Source organism: Emydura macquarii, unplaced genomic scaffold (assembly GCF_026122565.2).
Source record: "Emydura macquarii macquarii isolate MOO-44397 ecotype Brisbane River unplaced genomic scaffold, CSIRO-AGI_Emac_v2 contig_1253, whole genome shotgun sequence".
Taxonomy (NCBI): domain Eukaryota; kingdom Metazoa; phylum Chordata; order Testudines; family Chelidae; genus Emydura; species Emydura macquarii.
Genome location: NW_027131390.1, coordinates 1,869,554 through 1,892,712, shown reverse-complemented (window position 1 = coordinate 1,892,712; position 23,159 = coordinate 1,869,554). Strand labels below are relative to the sequence as shown.

At 37.8% G+C, this 23,159-nt stretch overlaps 1 protein-coding gene across 5 annotated transcripts in view; it reads left to right on the top strand.

The window, feature by feature from the left end:
- Positions 1-22,642, top strand: part of LRCH2 (leucine rich repeats and calponin homology domain containing 2) — a 90,553-nt gene extending 67,911 nt beyond the window's left edge. For 2 of the 5 annotated variants that reach the window (XM_067547988.1, XM_067547986.1), the window contains 6 exons: positions 1,830-1,880; positions 3,245-3,302; positions 5,111-5,223; positions 6,538-6,675; positions 6,984-7,061; positions 7,686-22,642. In XM_067547988.1, coding sequence (XP_067404089.1) covers positions 1,830-1,880; positions 3,245-3,302; positions 5,111-5,223; positions 6,538-6,675; positions 6,984-7,061; positions 7,686-7,805 — 558 coding nt within the window. In that variant the 3' untranslated portion in view covers positions 7,806-22,642. The remainder of the gene's footprint in view (positions 1-1,829; positions 1,881-3,244; positions 3,303-5,110; positions 5,224-6,537; positions 6,676-6,983; positions 7,062-7,685) is intronic. The other 3 variants (XM_067547989.1, XM_067547987.1, XR_010919678.1) reach the window with 2 other exon arrangements.
- The last annotated feature ends 517 nt before the right edge of the window (positions 22,643-23,159 follow it).

Below are 23,159 nucleotides of genomic sequence, written 5' to 3'. Positions count from 1 at the left end.
TCTTTTCTTTGTTTTCTTCCTATTTATATGGCTATAGAACTTTTTACTATTGGTTTTAATTCCCTTTGCAAGGTCCAACTCTACTTGGCTTTTGGCTTTTCTCACTTTATCCTACATGTTCTGACCTCCAAGAAGTAGCTTTCCTTGCTGATCCCTCCCATTTTGCTTTCTCTTAATCTCCTGTCTGAGATGCTTACTCATCCAGCTTGGTCTACAACTTTTGCTTATGAATTTTTCCCCTTCCTTGGGATGCAGGCTTCAGATACTTCAAGTCAAAGCTGCAGGAACTAATTCCAAGCCTCCTCCACCTTTAGATCCATGAGTTCTTCAGTCCAGTCCACTTCTCAAACTAATTCCCTTAATTATTTAAAGTTATCCCTTTGGAAGTCAAAGACCCTAGTCACAGATCTATTTTTGTTTATCCTTCCATTTAGTTTGAACTGAATTAGCTCATGGTCTCTCGAACCAACCAGTTCTTCTATGAGGTCCTCACTACTCACCAATACCAAATCTAAAATGGTATCCCCTTTGGTTGGTTTAGTAACTATTTGGTGAAGGAATCTGTCAGCTATCACGTCCAGTAAATCTGGGCCCTATTATTACTACTAGCACTTGTCCTCCAATCTATATCTGGGAAGTTAGTCTTCCTTAATCACACAGTTCCCAGTAGTATTTACTTCATTAAAAGCCTTAAAGAGGTCTCTATCCATGTCCAGATCAGATCCCGGTGGTCTGTAGCACACCCCAAGCACTATCCCAGGGGAAGTTCTAGTAGCTTTCTTCCCCAATGTGATTTTTACCCAGACAGACTGTCTTATCAATTCCATCACTTCTAATTTCTTTACAGTCTACCTCATCATTGATATACAACGCTACTCCACCACCTTTGCTTTTATATCAGGCTCCTCGCACTGGTATACAAACGTCTTGTGCTTTTTACACCATATTATTTCTAGTGTCCATCAGCATGAAATGCTAATACCAAATGCACTGATGCTTAGCATTTGAAAATCTGGAATATAGTAGCTAAAGAATTAATGTTATTTTTGAAATTCATTTTTTCCTGTAATTTTTGTTTTATCTTTCATTTCTTGTTGGAAAGATTTAAAGCAAAACCACTGGTAAACCATAATAATTTTGTCAGTTACCTTTCCATTTGCATGCTCAGGGTTGCTGAAATAGTCGTCTTTTATCTTTTTTTGTCTTTTAACAATATGGAAGCACACGCAGCAACTTTTTGGATTGTTATAGCAGTTACCAGTTCAACTGCTATAATTATTCAAGTATGCATTAGTAGATGCATCTAAAGCTAAAATCTTGAGAAAAATTGTTTTATAGCATAGAAGAAAACTGGATCTTAAAGAAAGATCCCGTGGCAACTTACATTCTATTTTTGTGACCATCTTTAAAGGAAAACTGCAGTAACTAGTACCGATCTTTTAGATAACTGAAATAATATGTATAGCCAAAAGTGTGCTCCGAGTTCATTTTACAACTCAATGACAGGACTGTACTTTATAACATTAACTTGAAAATGAAATATATTCAATTGAAATGTATGTAATGAATATTAGACTTAAGCATTTTCCCTTGTATTGAGGTGTTAGTTAAAATGTTTTACAACAGGAAAAACCCTTTATGTCAAATCATTGCTGTTGTATGTATGTGTTTAGTTGATTTGCCATTTTTTTATTTAATCACTACCACTTTGCTTGACACTTGAAAAAATGTTGCATGTGTCTTGTGTATACATTTTCATAATTTCATATCATACCTATTCAAAATCATAATTTTCATTTTATAATTTCATCTCTTTGAATTCTTTTTAGCAAGACAGTGCTAATACTAATGTGTCTCCACAGTCTCCTGTATCATATGAGGTACAAGTTTCTGTTCTGTTTTTTTTCTTTCCGAGAATGTTTTCTGTGTATGCTAATTTTTTTTCATTGTGGTTCACTTTTAAAAAACATGTAACTCTTAGCCAAATCATTTTGCTTTGAAAGAGGAGTTGAAATATTAGGCACTTGTGCAATAATTTAAAAGCAGAAACAAGTAGGAATCAAGATCAGGTTTCCTGTTAACTTCCTTAACTTTTCCTGCCTCCACTACCATCAAATTTCTTTCTCTCTTTCTGATTTTTTATAAAAATGTTGATGTGTAAGAAGGCAACATTGGTTTTCTGCCTCTTATTCTGGCTGATGAAAATAGCTACTTAGAAGAGAGAAATCAAAGCTGCCATATTGAACAGAGATTGGATCCAGGCTACCTACATGTGTAGCATTTCAGAGAGTTTTAAAAACAAGTTACGAGTCCATAGAGAAGCCAGAGTTTTAAAAGGCCCCTCTGTCTAGTTCAAGGGATTTCATCCCCATGGTCATGACTGCTTTACTATGCATGTTTTACCCTGGCAATGTGATTCTCTGGCTGCTTGAGGGTCAGAAAGGAAAAATTTTATGGCCTCACCATGATATTTCCCTGGCTGTCAGCTGCATTACAGGATTGACCCAAAAAGAAAAGACACCTAGTGAAGCTGAAGGTTTCCACCCACTGTCAAATAGGGATCATGAGTGTGTGGAAGGAAGGAAAGAGTCACCTGTGTATGTATAGTGGAGGGGTCTGAGGGCTGGGAAGGGGTCCCAAGCACATCAGTGGACTGAGGACTTGGAGTTTCCCTTCTCATTTCCCATTCTCCTGAAAGTAATTTCTTAAAAACGGAAAGATAATCCCTCCTGGGCCTATTTTCCCCCCACTTGAGCTGCAGAAGGTTGTCCACACCAAGCCCTGGTCTGTACTGTCACAGCCGGGGAGAGACAGACTTAGAATAGTGGCTGTCTACCTGCGAGCAGCTCATTCCATGGTTACCCACGAATGCTGTCATTTCCCATTGTTCTTTAAGTTGTTCCGGCCTTGTCTGCACATACAAGTGGCACCAAGTAAACTAACATTGGCTTCTGTATAGATTTAGTTAAATCAATCCCAGCCTTTTTGTGCCTAGAAAAAGCCTGTGTCTTTCTCTCATCTGTGGATGGTGTGGCTTCGTTTGCTGCTATCTTATTATAATGGCTTTCCTGCTATTACAGCTTTTCAGTGAAGTTAAAGCAGGTTCTCCTGTTCTGTAAATAGGATCAAAGTGAACATTGTTGTCATGGAAACAAAAAGTTTAGTGTATGAAAACTAATTTTTTTTAAATTTCATTAGAAATAGAAAATTGCAGAAAATGTGATATGTGATCTCTCTTTGACAGGATTATGAAAGGACGGATGGTAACTCTCATGGTCCGTTTGGTCTCAAACCTAGGTCAGGTAAGATGCTGTTCTCCAGTGCAATATGTCACGTCAAATCTTGCTTCCCACGTTGGGGCTGAAGATAAGGATAAGAGAGGTGTGATATCAGGACTCCTTGGAGGAAGCGGAAGGGGGGAGAGGCTACTGCACAGTACAGCGCCCACAGTTGACCTGTGGCAAACAGTTGAAGAGCATGGCCAACTGCTCCGGCAAGCTCATAACTGCCACGTCCCTAACGTGCACACTGAGTCGCGACATCAGTTTCTCTTTCGCATCTTCGGCCACCCTCCCCCTGCAGGGGGCAAACAATGCGGACCTGCGATTGGCAGTCAATGGATGAGCATTTCACAGAGCGACAGGCTATCGTCCATTGAAATAACATGGGGTTTCAGAGTTTTCCAAAAATCATTAGGCTTACCACATTTAGGCTGCCATGTCCTTGCTATTTCCGGACAGCTGCTAATTCCCTGAAAAGGATTGTGTAAGATGGCATTATTTAAAGTGGCCCTTAATTCTCGGAAGTCTAGGAAGCGAAGCTGCAAATATTTTTAGCTAGTGCTATGTTTCTGAGGTTTGCATAAGTCATATGCATGTTATATATTAACTATCTTATTGAGAAATGCCACCATGGCCAAAAAATGAATTTCATATGAACATCTGGAAGTTTGAGATCATTAGGAAAAGCTTGCATTACCTCTCTACAGTATGGATTGAGGCCAACCTGCTTCTGTCTAAACAGATTTATTCCTTGTTAATACTAGCTTGTAAGCATTCAGTACCAGAATGCATCCTGCAGCTAGTCATTTATGGTATCTCTGGAAAGTTCACTCTCTAATGACAAGTGTATTATAAAAGGAATTCCACCTTTTAGAAGTTTATTCTTTAGGTATTTCCCAGAGACTCTTTGGTTAAGATGAGAATGTATGTTTTTTATGTGTAGCATGCATGTCATAAAATGTACAGGAACAGTTTTCGGATTAGGAAAAGTCACATAAAATGCCCATTATTGGGGATGTCTAGAAGCTTTCCTTCTAAGACAACCCCCCCCCCCCCCAAAAAAAAACCCTAAAAACTTCTTTCAATGTGTTTTCACAATAATTAAATTTTAAACATATGCTTTTCAAAAGTGAATAAGTTACAATTTTTCAAAATATTATGGAAATTCTTCCATGTTTAATACTGCAGACATACTGGTGTTTGCAAATGTGAGGATAATCAAATAATAAAATAGTCACCCGCAAGGGTTTTGGAAGTGGAGAGTGATAAACCAACGCAAACTAGAATGTTTAGCAAGGTTCTTTCCATTGCAGCAGAGCAGCATTATGACGCTTTGGTCAATAACAAATTTCATACTCGAACTTGTGGTTTCAGAAAATTTCTCCTGTGACCTAGTTTTAAATATTTATTTTAATAATTTATGGTTATAAATAAATTCAGGGAGTTCCTTCCACAACACTTTTATCTTGGGCTGCAGTTAAAAGCTGTAAGAATAAATGTTCAAAAATGAGTATAGGATACCCTTGCAAAAATAAAAGCATAATTGTGTACCCAGACAGATTTGCACACTGATATCCAAGCTACCTGCCTGATTTCCAGGCACAAATGCCGAGGTTTGAAGGAAGAGCCAAAGAGCTTCCCTTTGAAAATGTAACCTCTAAAGACTGCACGTTGAGCCCTATGTTGTTGTAATCACTGTACAGCATTTAAACATACTTGTTCTGCTCAGTGTTTCAATAAGTGTGATCTGCTCTTTTGTCTTCACTGATGGATTTTTCTCCATAATGATGTTGTTTCAAATATTGACCACTATGTTTGTTTTATCACAGCTTTCAGCCGTTCCTCTCGCCAGGACTGTGGGGCAGTGGACCCTGGATTTACAATGAGAAGGAAGATGGAGCATTTAAGGGAAGAAAGGGAACAAATAAAACAGCTTCGCAATGTACGTGCCCTTGACTTGCTGTTTAGGCTCAAGCTGGAGGGGCCATACCCTTGTGTGCAGTGCGCTTACTTTTCTTTGCACCATTCCCACCACCAATGGCCTGGTGTTGTAAAACCTGTCTACATGGCGCAGGGATTGCCCACAATGGTGCAAGGGTGATAACTGCAGTGTTGTAACTCCACCTGAGGAGTTTGTATGTAACAGATCTCTCCTGCCAGTGTAACAGAAGGATGGCAATGGGGCTGCACAAGAATGGATGAGTTGGGATTCCCCTACACCATGTCAGTCTGGGCCACGTTTGGCCCTTGAAAACCAAATGCTACTCTATCATGGTGTAAGGAGAATAGTGCCCATTTCTTGACTAGTGAGCTGTGCAATCTGGTGTGTACCTAAAGAGTTGGCCCCGGGTTTCGAATCATCATCACTGAATCATCAACCATGCTTTGGGGGTAGGACCTTAGCAGAAAAGAGTGTGGGTAATGCCCCGTTGGATCTGTATTTCAGTGTTTTGAAGAAATGTTTTACTGTATGGCTCTATTCTGAAAATCATTTTGTAAGTTACATTCTTAATTAAAAACAAAACGTTTAACTCTCTTTCATGCAGCTACTAAATAGTGGTTAGACAAAACAGAAACTTAGAGCAGTCAGTTGTTCTTGATGTTGCATTTGTTATATTTTTAATTCGTCCTCAGATTCCAGCTGCATGTCATCGGAGGCTGCACACTGTCTAAAGGAGACATGATGTACAGAGATTTCAGTTAAACACTGAATCCGTATCATAGTTAATACCCTAACAGCAGCTCCACCTCCTGCTCTAGTAGCAATTGCACATGCCCAGTTAAGCGGTTTAGGAGGAGCACTGCTCCTAAAATGTGTTTTCTAGTGTTCTTCCCGCCTCTATCCTTGAAGGCTTGAAGCCTGGGTGGTGAAAAGCCCTTCCTACTTCCTCCAACTCCTTTGTTACACAAGTGTAGTAATACTAACCCTCACCACTCCATTATCACTTGTCGTATGGGTGACACCCCACTCTCCCAAATATGCCTCCACTCCAGCCATTTGTGTGTGTGTCTATGTGGATGTTACCCTCAGAGTAGAAGGAAAAAATATATATATATCTATGAACCTAGTCACATCATTAAAACTGAGCTGAGGAAAAGCAGGTTAGTTATACAAAGTGTATTTGTACCCAGAAACGTAACAGTTTAGGCTTAGTGTTGCCATTTTTAAATGTATGGATTATTGGATTTTAAATTAAACCAACATTTCCTAGATAGTGACAATATCTTTACTGTGGACACGTCTTCTACTTTGCAGAATCTTGAATCGAGGTTAAAAGTCATTTTGCCAGATGACATTGGAGCAGCATTGATGGATGGGGTGGTTCTTTGCCATTTAGCCAATCACATAAGGCCCCGTTCTGTTGCAAGTATTCATGTACCATCACCAGCAGTGGTGAGTCCAGTTTATTCCATCTGAAGTAAAAGCAAACTGTGGAAATTCAAGACTAGGAAATGGTGAATGGTCTTCACCATATTAAATGGTTATATTATCAATTTTCATTTTCTTTCAGGATGCAGTAAACAAGTATTCGGTGCTATATTAAGGCTTACTATTTTAGCAGTCTGTTATGTAACCAAGTCTTTATAAAATTAGTTTTGTAACTTAGTTTCTGTTCTAATACAACTGTTAATGAATTTGCATCATAATGATAAAGTCCTTTTATAAATGCGTAACAAAGATCTAACATCCTATCTTTACAGCCTAAACTCAGTATGGCAAAGTGCAGAAGAAATGTTGAAAACTTTCTTGATGCTTGTAAAAAATTGGGCGTCCCACAGGTACACTAATCCCTTCATTGATGAATATACTTATTATTAACCACAGACACGAGGTGTCCGCATTGTAGAGGCTTGCTTTTCTGGGTTATCTAGAGAGTGCACTAGTTTGTAATCATCCTTACAGACAACCTGTAGTGGAGATTCTGCAAGGCCAAGGAAGGAAGAAGTCTGCCACTGAACCAGAACTACCCCACTGTCACATTGTTTGCTCCCTGTTTATGAAAGCAGATTAGAGCCTCTGGTCCTGAATCTTCAGTAAACTAAAACTGACAAAGACTTTTGAGGAAGTGTTTTTCTGTACTCTTAGTTCAATATTTTAATGTTAAATGCTCTTTAGTTTTTTGTTTTGCTCTAATTTACTAATTATATTTTTCTGTGTATTTTTTTCACACTGCAATTATCAGATCTTATGTGAGAAATAATTAACTTCAGAGCACCTTGTCACACTTAACATTTTGCTGTAGAGACAGATGCGCATGCAAACTTATTGATCAGAGAAGATTTCTACACAGATCTCTAATTAGTCATAGTGAGGTCTTCGAGTATTGAAGTCTTCTAAAAATATACTTACCCAAGCTGTGCAGAATGATTGAAACATAATGCATCTACCATTTTATTTTTCAGGAAAGGCTTTGTCTGCCTCATCACATTTTGGAGGAAAGGGGTCTGGTGAAAGTTGGTCTTACAGTTCAGGCTCTGCTTGAACTACCTTCATCTAAAGCATCCCAGCTTTCCTCTGTGTAACATGACTTTTGGAAACCAGACAACTTGTAATTGATCTATTGATTTAGATTGCTCCCAAGCAATTCAGCTTCCTGAATGGGAACAGCCAAGCCATCAAAAGTAGTTTCTGCCCGGATACTTTAGACAGAGCCTTATTTTGGAGGTATATGTAAAACTTGGATGTCAAACTGACAGTTACCTGAATATACAGTTATACTGATGTTTTAAAACTTGGATGCACAAGAGATTTTGACAGCATCAGATTCTCTTTCCAGGTAATATAAGTTCTGAGTTCCCTGTTAATGTTTCATGACATTACTTTATTTTTAAAAGCTGGAATTTTTTTTACTACATTGAAAATGCTGTTTAGTTTTATTTTATAAAGAAAAACACAAACAAACAAAGCCCTACTATAAAAAGATTGCCCATCATTCAATTTAAATGTAAAGATAAAATAAAAACCTAACTACACTATGATGGTGAAAATCTGAGTTACAGATCACATTTAATCCATTTTTATTTCATATAGCTCTATACTTGAGTTCTTTCTTTCTTGCACTTCTGACTGTAATTTATGTACTTCTAACATCTCCAGTATTTAGTTAGATGTATGGTAATTACACAAAACATTATATAGTAAAAAGGGTTTTTTCCAATCTTCTAAATTGGTGCCAAACTATTTTTTTCAGTTGTACTGTAGATTGTTTACATGTGAAGTGCCTGTGTAATTGATGATTCTTACTAGTCTTAAACATTTTTGCAATTTCTTTGTCTGAAATAGATAAATGGGAATTTTAAAATATTTTAATAGTTTTTTTGTAAGGTCAGTAATATGTGAGGATTTAAATGATGCTTCACACTTTTGGTGTTGGATGTTTTAAGTTTGTTGCACAATGTGATTATATTGTCTAATGATTGGGAAATGTAAATACATTTTATTTATGCTATTTAATTTGATAATACCCAATCTCTTCTATTTTAATGTGTTGCTGGACAAAAATTGTCACTTTGAGTTATTTTTCTTGTTTGGGACAAACCATGACATCCATAGTAAGTAAGTGTATGGACTAGTGATGCATACATAGCAATCATTAAGGATGTTTTGATAAAGTTGCCAAAATCTCAGGTTTATGCTGTGACTTTCAGGATTTTACATTATGTTGTTCCTGATTTTTCATTAGCTTTTTACAATAACAGAAATCACCACAAGTTAGATTTAAAAAAACATTCAGACTAGGAATCTTTATATTTTTCAGTATTTACAGGTTTGTTGAGAGAACTGGTTGGTTTAGGACTTAGTGTGGAAATTAACCATTTGCATAATAACATATTGCATAATCACTTCCTCAGACTTCTGGGTTTGTTTGCTTCTGCACCTTTTCTGACTGATATTTGTCCACACTGTTCTGAGAACTTTCAGAATGATGAACAATTGACTCCTCCTTTCTTTCCCTTCCAAACAAATGGCCAGCTGCCCAGATGTTTTGTCTTAAATTTGTGTGTTCACAAGTGAATCTTCTTAGTGAATATGTGGCTCAGTCAGAAACATTGGGCTCTGTCACAGTGTATTTTGGAGCTAAGTTACTTTAGGCCAAGGACTAAAACCTTGTGTGCCAGCTGACGTAACAAAATCGAGTTCTACGCTTTTGTCAATTGACCTAAGCTATTTAATTTCATTTGGCTAAGGAAGGAGGAAGAAAATATTGATTTATATCTTCCTTGCTCTCTTTAATTGAAGCATTAAAGCCAATTGAGAAGAAAACTGAAAATCCTGATGACTAAAAGATTTAGAAGGTAAAATTATTTTAACGTCCTTTAACTAAAATCCATTGAAATAAAAGCAATTCATATGCTCTAGGTAACACATTCTATTGTTTATAGAGTGTACTCTCATGCAGCTCATTTAAAAAAATCATGCCCTCCTTTGCAAAATTATATACATAAAAATATCAGTTCAGCAGGTACTCATGCAGAAAATGATATTGGCTCAATGCGTAATGTTCAGATATTAAAATAAATAGTTTTATTTATCTTTCCTCTGAATTTTCCTTTTAATTGTTTTTCTTAATTCATACTCATAGGTGAGTTTCATTTTCAGAAAGAATCAGTAAATGTCTTCTCATTTCACATAAATGAAATATCAGGGAAGAAATTAAATTTGCTTGAGATTAAAATAAACAAATTTAGTTCACTAAGCAGATTTTGCTGTGTTTTAATAGCTGAAGATTTACCTGATCATTCAAAAAGAGGAAAAAATGTTCTGTATTAACAACTCTTGGCTATCTTGCAACTTTTTTATATGTACCCTCTTGACTACAAAAAATGGAATTTCCTGTTCCAGTAGTGTTAACCATAGACTTGCTGGTGGGAAAGGCATTAAATTAAGTTTGACTTGTGTAATCATACTTTAAGTTCGATAATGCAAGTGCTTGTTGGACTGTTGTTGTTTTTTAAGCACATTCACCAATCCTGAACGACGCTTCAGTTTTCCTTCTGTAATTAAGTTTCCTCTGTAAATTTTGTTGAATATAGTGCCATTTTCACTTAAGCCTACTTCTAGTCACTCCAGTTTTTGTTGATCCCTTGTGGAGTATTGTAATATGTCAAAAGAAGATAAAAATGGAAGTCCGAGTGTAAACACTAAGAAGCCTAGCTGTCAGTGTAGTACACTAGTTTAGCATTTTTTAAAAAAAGTTAGCACAATTTTCCCTAAGTAGCTTAAAATAGTTAGGTTAAGAAATTTTAAAAAATGAACTGTTGATATCTTTACTATGTTTAATTTTCATCTGACTGTGTTCAGTAAGTGAGATAGTGAACATTTTAAATATTAAATAATTGTGAATTATCATAAATATTGATAGATCAGCCATGCTTTGTCACAGTCCATAGAAATTATTATAGCCCCACTTCACGTGCTCTGAAAGGAAAAAAACGGAGAGATGAGGCAAGACATACAGGATATTCCAAGGTTCCTCTTGCAGTCCTCCAGTCTGGAAAAGGAGTGGGCATTGCTGTCTCCCAGCATGTGTTTTCCCCCACCTCAGTATCCGGAATAAACCCCCTAGCTGCAGCTTCGAAGGCAAGAGAACAGCAAGGTTCCTCAGGTCACATTGAATTAATTCTAGATTTCCACACAGAAGTCAGAGTTCTGAGCAGGATGCTGTGTGGCGGGGCCTGGCCATTCCCTTGTGACTAAACTATCATAGGAGTTATTCACATGCTGATTATTGAACATTCTCAGCAGAGTTACTGCCGGAAGGTAATATAAAATTATAATAAGATGCATTGTTAGTGATTATGTGTCGGAACATACCAAAATGTTTTCTTTGGCCCCATATATTGCTTCTCTCCCCCGTGTGTTGGCAGGATATTTGGATGGCTGCAGTGGATCACACAGGAATGTTTTGTCCTTTAAGGAGTATGTCGTCTCCACTAGGGCGTTTCTGGGTGATTATAGCATGTTTTAAGTAACAGCATTAAGGTGCTTAATTGAAGGTGGCTGAATGACTTCAAACTGTCTCAGAAATGCACTTACTGAAGTGACCTATTAATTTACATCTAAACAATGAAAGGCTGGACTGATTAGACCTGAGACTTTGATTGGCACGGCAGACAGGAGTGCAATCATTGACAGACAATCAAAAAGCCTCAGTTGTGTCCAGATTTCTAAAGCCCTTCCATAATATACCCAGGGCCCTAAATAACGTATTGTATAAAAAAGTAAATTAAGAAAGGAAATAGTAAAAAATTTTCAGCTATGACATGAATCATAAGGATTCTGAGTAAAACTCTAGCTTTGTTGAAGTCATTGGGAGTTTTGCTAGTGACTTCAATGGGATCAGGATTTTGCCCCCTGATTTTATGGAAACTTAAAAGGCCACAGTATTTTGAAAACAAAATAAAGATCAGGAGAAGGTTTTGTGAGAATTTATGAACCTGAGCAGAGGTCTGTGTTTGAAAGTCTCTAGCAGTTTTTTAGCGTATGCACCTGTAAATTAGGCTGCTTCTAAAAGCCAGTCAATGTTTCACCTCTTTTCAGCTCTCTGGTAAGCCACAGGAAGTTCTAAAATATGTACACTAATATATTTATATAGTAAAGTACTATATTTTGTGTCTTGTACAGTGTTGAGACTTCCTCAGAACCACAACTTTTATACCACAGAAAGCTAAATAGCCTCAATTGTGGAGGTGGGGACTACCAGCAGTTGTTTCACTGCAGTGAAAACTGCATTTTTAAAAAATGTTTTGTGACTTGGGGGTAATTTTCTTCCCAAATAATAATTTTTAAAAATGCAGAAAAATCCATGGCCAAATTCAAGCCATGCTAAGATGTATCCCAGACATATTTTCAGTTTTGCTCACTAAACCTGAGAAGTTCCACATTTCTCCCCAGTATATCAGGAAATAATCACTTTCAGATATATTTTCAAAATTACTGGTGTGCACATGCAACAAGTGGCATGCAGGCAGAGCATGTGTAACTGAAGTAATGGAGCACTTCAGCCCTGCAATTGTTTCCTACTGATATTTTCTTAAATGCCAGAACATAATGTGGGGCTGCATTCTGTCTAGGTTTTTCAAAGTAAGTTTGCTTTCCAGCACAGACGATGATAAAACACTTATTTGATGAACAAAGTCTTGCAATGAAATATATCGTACCGAATTGTACTTCCCCAATATTTTTCACAATTTGGTAAGTGATAATCTGTCAATGCTTCACTTGCATTAAAAATCCTATTTTTAATGTCGTACAATCTAATGTACTTCTGTGTCAGTACAGTTGGTTCCAGTTTATATTTTCAGTGGTAATGCGTACAAGAAATTATTCTACTCTGGTTAGATATACTTCTTCCAGTGACAGTGCATGTGTGCATCATGCATCTGGGTCCGGAGATTTTTAGTGAGCACGGTCCGCGCACACACAGTTGCTCTTCTCGTGCTCTAAACTGGGGATATATGGGGCTGTGCAGACCCTGGCCTTTCCCATTCCTTCTTATCATTGCATGGCCTGAGTTGGAATCTTCGACGACCACAGCTTCTTCCATTGTTTTCTTCAGTCTGTAACTATATGTATTGTGAATAGTTTTAAGTATTTGCACTATTTAGAGTTGTAGTACTTAGTATGGTGTAGCTTCGTTCCCACCCCACCCCACACACCTTAGGGAACTTCTCTTCCAAGACCAAGGACTATGTCCACAGTCCTCTTTTCAGTGAGTGATTAATGCCAGTACTGCTTTTACCATCTTGGTGAAGCACACATCTCTGCTACGTCCAGCATCTTCCACTCCTTCACGAGGGCTGTGCGCTCAGACTGAGAAAGTACCTCATGGAGAAAAACCACGAGAACTCGGTTGCATCTGGGCTGGGGAGACCATCTTTGTGCACTGGTCTCAATCAACAGGCAGTGTCCCCTCTGAGCACAGGCTCAGGAGCTGAGGCTACAGCCTGGAAGGCTAAGGAATATAAGGTTCTCATGAGAGTAAGTGGCACTCTCACAACACAGGGACACAGATCCTCTTCAAACTCTGACCTAGAAAGAAAAGATCCCAACTTCATCCAAGTCATGTGAGTCCTACTGACTTAGGCCTAGGTAAACCTCCTCTACTGGAGAACGTGGCATGCAGAAGTATAGATCTGTTGATACTGATCTTGGTGCTGACATAGAAACTAAAGGTCAGGCATCCCCCAACTTCGGCATCCAGATCGGACTCTGCACCAGTACCAGTGCAGTCCCAGAAAAATCTAGTGTCCACTATAACCAGGGAAGTGTTGGGTCCAGTGGCCCTGACCACCAAAACATCCTGCACCCTGTGGCGATCTGAAATCTTTGTCTCCCCAGAGGATATTTTCACTCTCCCATATCCTCAATCTCCTCGCCTCTTGGATCCATCTTTATTTAGAGTGTCACACCAGAGGAAGAAACCATCTTGAGAACACAGTCAGTCTCCTCTCATGCGCAAACCTGAGTACCTATCTATCTGTAACAATAGTTCCAATGGCTGATAAGGAACCAAACTTCACATCAGATTAGTCAGAGGCGCCATATGAACTTCTGCCCCTACATAGGGAGGCAAGTACAGACAAAATCTCCAAGCAATCAAGCTTCAGTCCTCTGCCAAGATATGAATTTTTTGAAGGGACTGATGACTCCTAATGTCCCTCGCAGTGGCATTATTCGAGCCCCTAAAACCCTTACTCTAGGCATCCTGATCCATGCATGAACCTTATCAACCCTCTCCTAGCCAACACCAACCAACTCCACTGGAGTATGAGGAGGAGGAAGTTGAGCCAAATCTGACAGTTCCAGTGATTCTGGTGTCCATCTTGTCATCCTACCCTAGATGAGGCAGTCACCCCATCTTCACCATCTTTTCCTGATAACAGGTGATATAAGGAGCTCTTACAGGAAGTGATGTCTGAGTGCCAGATCCAGCTCAAGGAGATTCAAGAGTCTCAGCATAGATTATTGGACATCTTGCAATCCTCAGGTCCAGGGTGAATTGATTTAAATCAAGGCAATTTAAATCATTGAGTTAAATCACCAGGAGAAAATCATTGATTTAAATCAAGCTTCCCACTGATACTTCTTCACGTATTTCTTAAACAGTGGTGCAAATCTGATCACTAAAACATGTTAGTTTACAACTCAATACAGCATTTTACAACTTCTAGGAGGGTATACTTTGTGTAATTTTTTAGATAACTTGATTTTTATTAATTTAGGAAATAGTACATAATATTACCTGTGTCAAGCTGCAAATGCAGCAGCAGTACATTAGGAATGGTAAGAACTAAATCACACACACAAACACAATAGCACTTATATTTTATTAAACTAAATCTTAAATGTTACATAAATGTTTCACATTTGCAATTGCAGTGGTCTCCTAAGTTGCCAGCTGAAGCTGTCCTTAAACTTTTTTTTTAAATTTTCAAATTTTATTAATTCTAACAGACAAGTCATCACAACACTGTACACTGTCCTTAAAACTTCTACAACTAGCTCTCATCTTCCACACTCCAACTCTCTTTTTTATTCATAGACTGAAACAGAAATACGAGTTTTTCTGCTTTTTCAACTCCCAGTCGATTTCTTAGATTTGAATGAATAATACCAAACGATGAAAATATTCTCTCGGTGCAAGCGACTGCTGTGGAAAGTTGGCTTGGCAACTGAAGGAATTCTGTTTCAAGGTGCCTGGCTAATCAAAGAATCATAGGGCTGGAAGGGACCTCGAGAGGTCATCTAGTCCAGTCCCCTGCACTCATGGCAGGATTAAGTAATATCTAGATCATCCCTGACAGGTTTTGTCTAACCTGCTCTTAAAAATCTCCAGTGATGAAGATTCCACAACCTCCCTAGGCAATTTTATTCCAGTGATTAACCTCCCTGACAGTTAGGAAGTTTTTCCTAATGTCCAATTTAAACCTCCCATGCTGCAGTTTAAGGCCATTGCTTCTTGTCTTGTCCTCAGAGGTTAAAAAGAACAATTTTTCTCCCTCCTTCTTGTAACAACCTTGTATGTACTTGAAAGCTGTTGTCATGTCCCCTCTCGGTCTTCTCTTCTCCAGGCTAAACAAACCCCGTTCTTTCAGTCTTGCCTCATAAATTGTTTTCTAGACCTTTAATCATTATTGTTATTCTTTTCTGGATTTTCTCCGATTTGTCCACATCTTTCCTGAAATGTGGCGCCCAGAACTGGATGCAATACTCCAGTTGAGGTCTAATCAGCGCAGAGCAGAGTGGAAGAATTACTACTCATGTCTGTCTTACAACACTCCTGCTAATGCATCCCAGAATCATGTTTGCTTTTTTTGGAACAGCATGACACTGTTGACTCATATTTAGCTTGTAGTCCACTAAGACCCCCAGATCCCTTTCCTCAGTACTCCCTTCGTAGGCAATCATTTCCCATTTTGTACGTGTGCAACTGATTGTTCCTTCCTAAGTGGAGTGCTTTGCATTTGTCCTTATTGAATTTTATTCTGTTTACCTCATACCAATTCTCCAGTTTGTCCAGATCATTCTGAATTATAATCCTATCCTCCAAAGCACTTGCAACCCCTCCCAACTTGGTATCATCCGCAAACTTAATGGCATAGAGAGCATACTTATTATCTAAATCATTGATGAAAATATTTAACAGAACAGCCGACAGGTGCAGAGAAGCATGTGGTTTGGGCAGAGACATCCCTTAGGGATGAATTTATTAAAGGGGATGTGCTATATCCTAGAAAAGCGGATAAGAAGGAAGTTTGTAAAGTACCGGTTGGATCTAGTCAGGAACAGTAAAATGTAAGAGTCCCGTTTAAATATAACACATTAAGGCACTCAACTGAATACTGACAGATTTTATAAGTGCTTGTATTAAAATGCTAGGAGTTTAAATACTAAATACACATGTGGAATACAGATAGGGTCCACGCATCTCAAAGAACCTCCATTACAGGTAAGCAGTCACCCTTTAGCATTTTCTGCACCAGGTTAGACCAAGGCATACATCTTTTTTTGAAATGAGCATTTTGAAATGCTGGTCTGTCATTCCCAACAACTTCCAGCTGAAAAAGAAATGCCTGTAGTTTAAAAAAAGTCACATGTAAATAAAGGAACACCATTCTGATTTGAAATTGTAAAGGCAAATTTTAATGGTCTATATATGAGTATATTTGCTTTTTTTTGTGGCGTAGAATTTGCAGCGGGGTGTATGTAGGTTACCCTCTGGACCAGGTTATTCAGAAGACGGGTTAGCCAGGTGAAGCGAATGGAGAGAAGAAAGTAGATGGTTTGAAATTACAGTATACATACAGTAGAACCTCAGAGTTACAAATTGACCAGTCAACCACACCCCTTCTTTGGAACAAGAAGAACACAATCAGGCAGCTGCAGTGGGGAAAAAAAAGTCAACACAGTACAGTCCTGTTTTAAATGTAAACTACTAAAAAAATAAAGGGAAAGCAGCGTTTTTCTTCTGCATAGTAATGTTTCAAAGCTGCATTGTTTAATGTTCGGTTTTAAATTTTAGAAAGAACAGCTATAGTGTCCTTTTCAGAGTTCCGAACACCCCCCATTCCCGAGGTGTTTGTAACTCTGAGGTTCTGTTGTAGTTTTAGGGGGAAAGGCTCAGCTCCTGGTTCTGGACCCACATCTCTCTGTACAGGCTACTGTAGGTATAGAATTGGCTTTCTCAGCTTGCCAACGGCTAAGGACTCTATTCCCCTATCCTCACTTGTCCTGCAGGAAGTTCCTGGCTCCCTCACTTAGGTCTGACAAGGGTTTCTTCCAGCTGCCCCTCTCACCCAGGATCCGTGCTTGTGGGATGAAGAAGAGTAGCATCCACTAGCCTGCTCTTCATCTTTTCATCTCACTGACTGAGCTCCATTTCAGAGCTCAGAAACAGGGTGGGAGGCAGTCAGACCACAAAAAGCCCTTCAAATGTATTCCCTTTCTGCCAGTCATCAAGGGAAGAAAGCTCCCTTCCCATCCATCTTTCTATGCATATGAAACCCCCCTCACTCCTCCACCAGAGCATTGAGGAGTGCGTAAAACCAGTGCCTTCCCCCAAGATAATCTCACAAACACAATTGTTATGAATCAATCAGTGGGATAGGATTTTGTAGCTGTGAAAACCCAAATCTTCTGTGAAGCATCTGAAGGGGCTCTGTCTGCATAGACAGCAGGAAATCTCAGTTAAGACAGACCAGAAGAATTATTTAGGGAAAGTGAGAGATGAGTGGGCGTTTTCCAGTAATTTTCACCAAAAATATACTGATATACTGGACTTATGAAAGGAATGTTCATTAAGGGAATGTGCAGTGCTGTAAACTAGAAGAAATTTCCCTGGTGTTGAGATTGCTTCTTGCCTCCAATCTGTGAGCTAGTATGCAGTAGCTGTTATTGAATGAAAAGAAATGAGATTAACGTTCTTGGCCATTACATGTGCAGCATGCAGTTAAGCGTAATATACACGTAATGCATTTATAGAGGTATCTACACATCTGTTGAGAAAATGTGTATATAAAAGGCACTGACTGGTTTTTTTTTTTTTTTTTGAAAAGCACAATAAGTTTTATGTACAGTTATTTTGGTGATATAAGAAAAGGAAAGAAAACATTACACTTTTATTTTTAATGTGGAAATTGTTCTCTCTACATTGGCCCACTAGTTAAAATAGAGACGCTTCCTTCTCAGTCTAATCCCAGACAATGGTTTTTATTTTTACTTGATAGACTAGAGCTTTGTATTGATTGATTTAAAAGGATATTGTCTGTAGGGCATTTCTGTTAACACAGTCTTAAATTGTAGTTTTGTACTACATTGTGTTTCACTGCCATTTTCTTTGTTTCTTATTATTCTTTTTTTAAAACCTGCTTTACCATATACACCACCTAACTATAATTTTTAAGGCTCAGAGAAGAAAACAGTAATAACCATGATGGCATCAATCACTCGGAATGATATTTTAATTGCTTTTAAAATAAATTAAAATTAATATTTTAAACAAGTGTTCTTTAACTGTTGCATTCTTCTGTGCCAAGCATCAGCATGACAGTCCTTGAAAAGCTTTACAAGACTCCTCCCTTACTTTTCTAACCAATGTTAAAATAAAAGAATTGATTAAACCTAATACAAATTAAATCCTGATGTGTGAAAACCTATCCTCATTGAAATCAGTGGAACTAGGATTTCCCCTGTGTGTTTAGAAGTGAGCTACACAGCAACCTATTCAAAACAATCTGTTGGCACTTGAGAATTTTCTTTCCTAATTTTGAATTCATTCAAAGAAAGACAGTTAAGCCTTCTCCCCCATTGGAAGTGTAGTAATTTCATAAAGTCAGACAGATCAATTAGGTGGAGGTAACCACAAAAAATGTGGCTTTTTTGTTATGTTTTTTTCTTTTAAATCAGAAAAGTCTGTTCAGAATGTTAGTTTTTATTTTGGGCCTAACCACATGGTTGCTGGGCACGTGGAACTAACATTGAACATGCAAGTTCTGTTGGTAGAGCACATGCAGGATCAGGCCTTTACCTGTAAGTATTAGTATAGTTTTGTTATTTGTACTGTAGTAAGCATTGATAGGGCATTGCCAGAACAGTGGGAACTTCCAAGTTGTTACTGTTCTGTGTTGCAATCTACAGTATATGCATATGTTTGTACTGTGTGTGTAGTGCATACACAGACATTGTAAAGGGATTGTTTGGTGAATTAGTGTTGGGATTAATGTGAATTAACTTTTAACTATTGTGTAATCTGTAGAACCAAGAAAATGTGATTGCTTAAAAACCATGTTAAATTATCACTTGGTCAGTATTCAGCTGTTTTGTTTTGTACCTTTTTTTGTGATTATAAAACTCAGAAAACACAATGTAACCAAATCAGCAACATGTAAATGTGTGCAAAATTGACAAAGTAGTTCTGAGACAGATCTGGAAAGTAATCATAAGTAGCAGCAAATGCTTAAATTATGTAAATATTTATAACACAACTATTTGATATTGCATTTTAATTCATTTTGCATTTCATGTTCTGTAAACTCCTTTCCTCATTTTTGAAGTTCACCTATGTGTACAATACTGTATCTTAAGTCTCTTTTTTTAGGACTTCCATTATTGCTGGAGCTTCCAACATGTATATGTTTCTTTGGAAAAAAAACAATCCTACTGTTATTTTCTGTAAATAGTTTTGTATTGAATTTGCATGTCCAAAACCAGTGTACATATTCTATGTATAAAATACAAACTGTTTCATAACTGCCATGTAGTCAGATTATTCATTTTAATCTTTTGTATGTTTTGGCATATAGTTTATCAGATTCTGGTTTACCTATTGTTCACTCGTATCTTTTTTTAAAGAAGTACTCGTGTTTAAGAGGCAACAATGAAGACTTTTTGCATCACAACTTTTGTTCTCTTAATAATTAATGTATTTTTTTCTGCCACAATGCTGGTTATGTGTAGGGTAGACTATATGATGTCTTGTGTTTGACAAGCCAGCGAGTTACTGTTCATAAACTGTGAAGACAAAGAGGACCTCATTTCCAGTGAGGACTTTTTTGATGTGGAATCAATCCTAATTTATATTACGCAAGACCAACAAACATCCTGTACCTTGTATATTTGAGGACCAGTTCATCTAAGAATTTTCTGAATCCTTCTAATGTTTAGTTACTGTGATTATTAAAACCATAATCTAAGTCAGTGGCTCTCAATCTTTCCAGACTACTATACCCCTTTCAGGAGTATGGTTTGTCTTGTATACTCCCAAGTTTCACCTCACTTAAAAACTACTTGCTTACAAAATCAGACATAAAAATACAAACGTGTCCCAGCACACTGTTACTGAAAAATGGCTTCCTTTCTCATTGTTACCATCTAATTATAAAATAAATCAGTTGGAATATAAATATTGCACTTACATTTCAGTGTATAGTATATAGAGCAGTACAAACAAGTCATTGTCTGTATGAAATTTTACTTTGTACTGACTTTGCTAGTGCTTTTTATGTAGCCTGTTGTAAAACTAGGCAAATATCTAGATGAGTTGGTGTACCCCCTGGAAGATCTCGGAGTACCCCAGTGAGAACCACTGATCTAAGGTACAAAATGTATTCTGTATTGCCTGTTTTTAGCTTTAGTTTATTTTTTCTAAACTGAGATTTTCTTGGCTGTAGCTTTACTGAATACTAAAAGTGTGAAAGCTTCCCTTTTGCATAGATTTTTTTGGTTTTGTTTTTTCATTATGTAAGATTTTGTAGCAGAGCCTAGTCTTCTGCTATTATGAAGCTTGATTTGGGAAATTATGAAGTAGAAATTGAGGAACAGCATGACAAAGAAAGTGGATGAAATCCCTTGCAGAAAGCTTGTAAGTAGTTATTAAAAATTATTTTTAGCAAAAATTCAAGGTTTAAACATAGAATGTTATTTGGTTAAGTCTGATGCTCAGTTTCCATACATTCATGGGGACAGGGCAGTACTGCATAAAAGAGATGTGATCATCTAAAAATCTGCAGTCTCCACATGTGGAGGCATTTCTAGAGAAACTGGGCATCCGGGGGCTCTCAAGAGGAATGTGTGGGGAAAGCATTAATCTATTAGGCCAAGGGGCCCAAGACAAAGTACTTCCTGTTATTCCTGCTTTTAGGATACATGGCTCAGACCAGTGCAGTGCTTACATCACTGAGTAATGCTCTGTTAAAGGTAATACAAAAGGCACACAGTCCCCATGGTTTGTGCATAACAATTCTGTTGATGAAGAGAAGGGAAATACCAAGTACGTTTTCTAGAGAATCTTATTGCAATATCTTTTTCCTTTTAACTGGTAATGTGACTGTCTTCTATGCAGCATTTCTTTTCACATCTGACTAGCTTGGACAGTGACAGAGGAATCTTTGTTTGCGTGTGGTTCTTGTGCAATACTGTAGTATGTTTTTCTTCCCTATTGACTGTGTATGACTCACTCCACATACAATTCCTTCATCAACCATCCTTGACTGTTGCAAGAGAGAGCTTAACTCTGTCTCCCATTCATGTTTGAAGTCTCCAGTGCTTCACACATTCACATCTTTCTTCAGTGATCCCTGGCACTTCTAACCATCATTCTGTGATTGCTTCATTTGAAGTTCATTATTCTGACATTGGCATTTGAAAAACTTTCCCTTCTGAGTGTGTGCAGGGGCAAGAGTTTGTGGAAGCCGCAGAAAGAGGATTTTAGTGCACTCAGTTGACAATATTGAACATACTACAATCCCTATTTTAAACCTCAGCATTCCAGTACCTTTTGCTTATGGAATCACCATAAAGTGTAACCAATCAAAATAAGAAAAACACTTCAAAATATCATGTTTGCAATATTAAATTGAAATATTCATCAAGATATTATAATTAGCTATACATTTAGCATTTCAGATGGCTATTAAAAAGTTTGAAGTGATTTCTATAAATCTTAAGAGTTCTTTTTCAAAAGGTTGTGTGTTATTTCAGCATATCAAAGCTATTCCCAAAACACATATGTAATTATTTTTGTTTTATTTTGAAAGGAGAACTATGTAAGGATGGAAATCTCATAGTAATAAATGTTCTGATCAACTGCTAAGGAGGAAATTGATTTATATCCTAATTTACAAAGTTATTACAATGCATTTGCCTGAATGATAAACATCTCCATAGGGCAGCACAACAATAACTCGCAGCTAATAACTGGGACAGTGTAAAAAGAATTAGAAAATGTTCAATTACCTGTGAACTTCAGAAATATGTTAGATTTCAATGTGTACCATTGTAACCTCATTTGTATATTAATAGGAAAATGTTATAATTACCAGCTTGTATGTAGTAATCCCTTAAACTTCTTAGTTGATATTTTAAAATGTGATGAATTTATAAAATGATTTGGTTTGAATATTTGTATTTTTCAACAGCTGTCTTTCCAGTGTTTTAACATTGGCCTTAATATAATATGGTTATTTCTTTAGTATGATAAAAATGACATGTATTTATACACATATAAGATGGAATATATGATAGTGTCCCATTTTTATCGGCATACAGTTGGGATGTTGGCTTTATTCATGGAGTGGAGAAGCTATGATTTATGAAATCATCCCTAATAAGTGCAAATAAATAAAACCATCATGTGTTCTGTATATTACATAACTTGATGGCCCTTTCTAACTCTCCAATAGTCCAAATATAGCTCCCATGAAGAAACATTCTTCTGCTAGTCAATTAAGAGGTAAAAATACCCAATCTCATAATGAAGGTGTAAGTGTCCTTGAGATAATGCACAGGCCCCGCAGGTTTTGCCTAGCTCTGTCTTTGAGGGAGGGAGAGAGAGAGAGAGTGTGTGTGTGTGTGTGTGTTGCTATAGTTTCCAGTTACTTCTGAGATAGTCATGAAAAGTGGCAGAGTCCTGCAGTGGAGTAAGACTTAAAAGTGAACAGTAATCCATGTTAGCCATCTGCAACTATGGATTGCCTCCCTCCATAAGGAGTGCACCCAGCTTGTATTACTCGTACGGCATGAGACTCTAAGTTCCCTGCGGCTTCTTCTCTGCTTCATATAACCTGTCTGGGCCTGCTGAATGCTCAGGCTGCACTGAGAAGCTGGCCACGAGAGCAGAGGTGACTCCTCATCCGCATCTCCAGCAGCCATAGAGTCGCTGCCACCTTGTCATGCCAGCTCCATGCAATCCAGCCTAGCAGCCCATCCCCACTGCAGCTGCTTCCTGACGGTGCTTCTTGTGGATGTATGTTTGAGTGAGGAGAATGGATCGCTCTACCTGCCAGGCACCCTCCCCTCCCCTAAGCTGCTCCTCCCCAATACAATTAGAAAAAACAGCTTGTTGGAGCGGTTGAGCACCCGTGGTCCTCAGAGCTGGG